The sequence below is a fragment of the Austrofundulus limnaeus genome, unplaced genomic scaffold (genome assembly GCF_001266775.1).
Source record: "Austrofundulus limnaeus strain Quisiro unplaced genomic scaffold, Austrofundulus_limnaeus-1.0 Scaffold335, whole genome shotgun sequence".
In the NCBI taxonomy this organism is placed as follows: domain Eukaryota; kingdom Metazoa; phylum Chordata; class Actinopteri; order Cyprinodontiformes; family Rivulidae; genus Austrofundulus; species Austrofundulus limnaeus.
The window spans coordinates 325474-331596 of NW_013952737.1; the positions used below are offsets into that span (position 1 = coordinate 325474).

General features: G+C 45.1%; 1 protein-coding gene across 2 annotated transcripts in view; it reads left to right on the forward strand.

Moving 5' to 3' along the window:
* ctdsp2 (CTD (carboxy-terminal domain, RNA polymerase II, polypeptide A) small phosphatase 2) overlaps window positions 1-6123 on the forward strand; it is a 12945-nt gene that overhangs the window by 652 nt on the left and 6170 nt on the right. Inside the window, exons 2-5 of one of the 2 annotated variants that reach the window (XM_014022554.1) lie at window positions 1213-1370; window positions 3673-3774; window positions 4893-4949; window positions 5436-5528. In XM_014022554.1, coding sequence (XP_013878008.1) covers window positions 1213-1370; window positions 3673-3774; window positions 4893-4949; window positions 5436-5528 — 410 coding nt within the window. The remainder of the gene's footprint in view (window positions 1-1212; window positions 1371-3672; window positions 3775-4892; window positions 4950-5435; window positions 5529-6123) is intronic. The other variant, XM_014022555.1, reaches the window with a different exon arrangement.

The window sequence follows — 6123 nt, forward strand, 5'->3', positions numbered from 1 at the left end:
GGGCTGCGGGACCCTGACGATCCGAACACAGAAAGCCGCCTTATTTGGCTCGGTTTATGTTGCGCAAAAGCTGCCAAGTGCGGGTTTTTCTTTTTCATTTCCCGCAGAAATGATCAGGACATGTTTTTATTTCATGTCTCCCTCCGCCGAGAGAAAAGCTTTGAATATTAATGAGCTGATCCATTGTTGATCCGGTTTGTTGCAGCGGGGGCTCATATCTGTGTCACCCCTTCCCCATGTGGGGGTCCCCCCCTCCCCCCAATGTCCCAGCCGCAGGTACAGCCCACCTGTCCGTCAGCACACCTGAGATGTTCTGCTGGGTCCATCTCTGCTCGGTGTAAAAGGACTCCACGGTGGTTCTTGATCAACATGAAGGAACTTGGAGTTCCTGACAGCAGAACACACGCACGCGCACGCACACACACCTCCGCACACGCCCAGTGTAGAGCCGTTTCAAACATTGACTTGTTTGCGCACCTCTGCCTGAGGAGTCTGAGCTGCAGTGTTTCACTCATTCACCTGTTAAATGATTCTTTATTTCAGTCTAGCCCTTTAGTGACACGTGTGTGAGGGAAGCTGTGTGTCTGCAGAGTGTCTTTGTCTCCTCAACATGGAGTTGTGTAACATGTTTTCGTCTCTGCAGAGCACCAGGTTCAGCATGGACTCCAGAGCTTTCTGATGTCTTTTAATCTGAAGGTCCATCTGTCCTCTGAGTTCAGTGGAGGCGCTCATTAGCTGTGCTACTGATGGGTATAAATCCTCTGCAAGTCCTCACATGAAAAGCACCAGAAAGGGCCTGGCAGGAATGTGTCCCCCCCCCATCTCTGACTGTGGGACAGGTGGTGCTCGGAGCTGGGGGCACGCTGGTCTGGACAGGAACGGATCAAAGGGCTTGCTTGGTCCGGCTGCTCTCAGGCGGTCCTGAAGCGACTGGAATGTTTCCTGTCTGAACAGTGTGGGTTTTCCCGCCCTGTGTGATTATGTAATGAGGACCAGCCATTTCCAGCAGCAGAGCCGCCGAGCCGAGCTGAGCAGGCGCATTAAAACCACTTTCTGAGGCTCGGCCATACCTGCTGACAGATGGACGCTGCCTTCTGAAAGCGGGAAGCTCGGTCTAGTTTTTACCTCTGAACAGTACCAGGTCACAGTCAGCTGATCCGAGCTGGGTTGAGTTCTTCTCTCTCTCTCTCTCTCTCTGTCTCTCTCTCTCAGGCCAGGTGAGCCGCTCTGCGCTGAAACAGCCTCGCAGTTGTAACATCTTCAAAGCCCTCTTCTGTTGCCTCCAAGTTCAGGATGGCCCCAAACCGCCGCTGCCGCCACCTTCCCAGCAGCCCCTGCTGGAGTCGCAGGACAATGGGATGGTTGTCAAGGTAATGCAAAGACTTCACCTCTGTCTTTTCTTTTTTTATTTATGAACTATTATATGTGTTGCTTTAACTTCCACTCATCTCCCAACATAAATAAAGTTTGACCATTAAAACACGTCTTTTACAGCTGCTGCAGCTAACATCTGAGACAGCAGCTAAAACTGTCCGTGCAGATGGTGTTCAGAGTTTACCTGAGTGGGAAATTTTGACTAAATGCTAAAGTGAGAAAATAAGTGAAAATAGCCCAACTCTAGCTAAAAGCCGAAAGTACAAGTTAAAGCTAGTCAAAGGCTAGTTAGATGCTAGCAGCTGTCAGTCCTTCAGCTGGTCATCCTCCAAACATGATGAGGAGGAAAAAGAATTATATTATTTACCAAACTGCAGCATATATGCTGAATGATAGYTGAAGTTAGCTAAAACAGCTGAAACTGGGTTGTTGAGACTAAACAAAACAACCAAACACAAGCTAAAACAGCAACATGCTAGGTAAAATAATAACAATACTAGCTAAAAGACAGAAATGCCAAAAATATAACCACAAGGTAAAGGATAACTAAAATAGCAAAAGTTAGCTAAAGGGCAAAATAAGACAAAGTCTAGCAAGAAAACTAAAAGCAACAAGAAATGAGCTAAAAGTGTCAAAAGGTTAACTACATGTAAAGCTAGAAGTATAGCTAGACATTAAAAGTAGCAAAAGGCTATCAAAGTTATAATAGCAAACATTTAGCTGAAAATAGCAAAAATTATCAATAATATAGTTTGAATTTAAGTATCAAAGGGTTAACAAACTAGCAAAAAACTAAAATAGCAAAGGGTTAGCTAAAATGAGCTAACTGCTAGCTAAAGGCCAAAAGAAGCCTGAGTTTAGCTAACAGCTAAATGAAACCAGAGGCAAGCTAAAAGTGTAGCTACATGTAAAGTAAAGCTAGCTAAAAGTATTAGAAATATAGTTAGATGTTAAAAGTAGCAAAAATCTATCTCAAAGTTTTAATAGCAAAATATTTGCTGAAATTAGTGAAAAGCTTGTTAAAAGTATCAATAATGTAGCTAGATGTCAAAATTATCAAAAGGTTAAAAAAGTGAAAAACTATCTCAAAATGAATGTAGAATTAGGTTTGCTAAAAGGCTAGCTGAAATATTAAAATAGCAAGAGGTTATATTAGTAAGGAGCTATATGCTAGCTAAAGGCTAAAAGAAGCTAAAGTATAGCTAGAAGCTAAAGTTAATAAACTAAACGCCAGGCTAGCTAGAAGTAAAATAAAGCTAGCTAAAAGTATTCAAAGTGTAGCTAGATGTTAAACATAGCAAAAGGTTGTCTCAAAGTTTTAATAACAAATTGTTAGCTGAAATTAGCAAAAAGCTAACTAAAAGTATCAAGAATATAGCTAGAAGTAAAAAATATCAAAAAGTTGCTAAAACAAAGTAGCTTAAAGATGATGCAACATAAGTTTTGCTAAAAGTAGCAAAAGATTAGCTAAAGGCTAAAATAGCAGACCATAGGCTGAAAGTGAAAAGTAGCACAGGAGGCTAAAAATAGAGCCTGATGCTGAAGCAGAGTGCAAACAGAACGTTTAGTGAATTATTTTGGGTAAATATTTGTAAATGAAGTTAAATATAGACGTCTCTCACTCCCTGACTGCTGGAGATAAACTCCAGCTGCTCAGGCACAGAAAAGCAGCTAAACATAAAGGATGGATGGACAAAAGACATGTTTTTAAATCATGAAAGTTACAAAAAGTAAAAATCAGAGCAGCTGTCTCCTGAATGAGCCGAACGTTTTGACATATGAACGACTAAAATAATAAATAATAAAACTTTTATTTCTTGTCTGATTTTTGGTTCACATTAGAAACATGTTTGTCCCCATCGGTCCAGCAGCGAACAGGAAGCAGCGTCCACACACCTGCTGACTGTAGAGGACGTCCAGATCACAGCTCCTCCTGTAGAGCTGCTGATGCTCTGGGTTTAATGTCCACTCACACTGACGGCATCTTTATCTTCATTTTCCTCCTAATGGAGAAGCTGTTTCTCTTATGTAATGTTTGAATAATTAATGCTGCTCTGAGAGAACGTTGAGAGGGCTTAGAATGACAAAATAAAAAAGCACGGTAGCGTGTAACGTTACTGTCATTTTCCCCTGCAGATACATGTTTGTTGTGTACATGTAAACACAACAAAACAACATAAATCTGCTTCCAACACAGACGCTGAGTTAAACCCCATGTTAGGTTTTCAGTGCAGCAGGACCAGTTCTGCTCCTCAGCCCAGGTGACAGCACAGACTCAGGTGTGTTTCTCTCTTTTAGCAATCTGAAATCAGCCTCCTGCCTGAGGTGAAGTCCCACGATGAAGGGAAGATCTGTGTAGTCATAGACCTGGATGAAACCCTGGTTCACAGCTCCTTCAAGGTACCAGCGCTCCTCTGTCTTGTGTCCTCTGCTGTCTTGTGTCCTCTGCTCTCTCATGTCCTCTGCTCTCTCGTGTCCTCTGCTCTCCCGTGTCCTCTGCTCTCTCATGTCCTCTGCTCTCTCGTCTCCTCTGCTCTCTTGTCTCCTCTGCTCTCTTGTCCTTTGCTCTCTCATGTCCTCTGCTCTCTCATGTGTCCTCTGCTCTGTCCTCTGCTCTGTCTCGTGTCCTCTGCTCTCTCGTGTCCTCTGCTCTCTCATGTCCTCTGCTCTCTCGTGTCCTCTGCTCTGTCTCGTGTCCTCTGCTCTGTCTCGTCTCCTCTGCTCTCTCATGTCCTCTGCTCTGTCTCATGTCATCTGCCCTGTCTCATGTCATCTGCTCTGTCTCGTGTCCTCTGCTCTGTCTCATGTCCTCTGCTGTGTCTCGTCTCCTCTGCTCTCTCATGTCCTCTGCTTTCTCATGTCCTCTGCTCTGTCTCATGTCCTCTGCTCTGTCTCATGTCCTCTGCTCTCTCGTGTCCTCTGCTCTGTCTCATGTCCTCTGCTCTGTCTCATGTCCTCTGCTCTGTCTCGTGTCCTCTGCTCTGTCTCATGTCCTCTGCTCCATCTCTTGTCCTCTGCTCTGTCTCATGTCCTCTGCTCTGTCTCATGTCCTCTGCTCTCTCATGTCCTCTGCTCTGTCTCGTGTCCACTGCTCTCTCATGTCCTCTGCTCTGTCTCATGTCCTCTGCTCTCTCATGTCCTCTGCTCTCTCATGTCCTCTGCTCTGTCTCATGTCCTCTGCTCTCTTGTGTCCTCTGCTCTGTCTCATGTCCTCTGCTCTCTTGTGTCCTCTGCTCTGTCTCATGTCCTCTGCTCTGTCTCGTCTCCTCTGCTCTCTCATGTTATTTGCTCTGTCTCATCTCCTCTGCTGTCTCGTGTCACACGGTGGTGTGCAGTTTGTAACTTTCTATGGGAAGCAGGAGAGTTTGTCTTCTGATAGTTGAGGAGTTCTCTGTGAACTCTGTTCGGTCAGAGGAAGCTGTGATTTATGACGGGGCTCAGCAGGGCTTCTGCTTATGTAAAGCCATGTGAACGTACACGGCACACACCGCCAACCGTCTCTGCTTTCCTCCCCGCAGCCCATCAACAACGCCGACTTCATCGTGCCGGTGGAGATCGAGGGGACAACACACCAGGTAAGCTGCCGCGCCGCTGCGAGCGGCTCGTGTGTTGGTGTTTTTCGCAGCAGCAGCTGTTGAGCTGAAAGGGGGACGGCTCCTCGATTGTCCGGGGTTTTCAAAAACAGGAGCGCAGATCCCTCTGCTGGCCAGACGCTGAACAGAACGTGCCAAAGGGAAAGTGGATGCACCGGGAAGGAAAAAGAGCCACCTCAAACAAAATGTTGTTTCACCTTTTTTCTGCTTTTGTTAAATAATATTTATCCACTCGACCGATGCTGTGCTGGATCTTTGTGTGTCAGAAATGTGCTTCCCGGGGCCCCGTGTGATCGTAAGGAAAGCCCTGAGGGCCTCTACCTGGTTCAAGTAATCCAGGATAGGCTGGTTAACACTAGCACGGCCTATTCTTGATTACTTGTTTCAGGAAGTGGCCACAAGCAGCTGCGTTGTAAAACTGAAAGCTGGTGAAGTGTTGATGCTGATGCCGACCTGTCTGTGTTTTAGGTGTATGTGCTGAAGAGGCCGTACGTGGATGAGTTCCTGCAGAGAATGGGGGAAATGTTTGAATGTGTTTTGTTTACAGCCAGTCTTGCTAAGGTACTGAAACAGCTCCTGGATCAGATCTTCATGTTTATCTCAGCCTGTGTGTCAATGTGTCGTTTAGTCCCAGTTTGATCTGCTTTCTTTTGTCTCTTAGTTTCTTTGTAATCTAATTAACATGCCTCATTAGAAACCCTCCCAGCTTTTAAAGACACCTCCTAAAGCCGAGGTTGCACAAATAGTACAGGTTTGAGGTAAAACCTATTTTTAGAGGCATCACATTACAGCGAAGTTTCTGATTCAAATGTCAGAAACTCATTTGGCTCAGAGAGCAGAGCAGGTTATGAGAAGCAGCAGAGTAGTTCCTCCTGCTGTGGTGAGCAGGACTTCCTCTAGAGCAGGGGTGTCCAAACTTATTCCCTCAGGGGGCCAAAATGAAAATCTACCCAAAGGCTGTGGGCCAAATGCAATAATATAATAGAGGAAATGCTAATACTTCTTAAGTAAAGTGCTTTTACTTTTTATGATTAAGCCAAGAGCCAGTGCAGTGGCCCATATTTTGTTTGTGTTTTTAATCTGTACACTTGCTCAGGCAGCAAAGGCTCATGGGACATTTCATATATAAAATATGAGTATTTGTGGTCTTATCCCC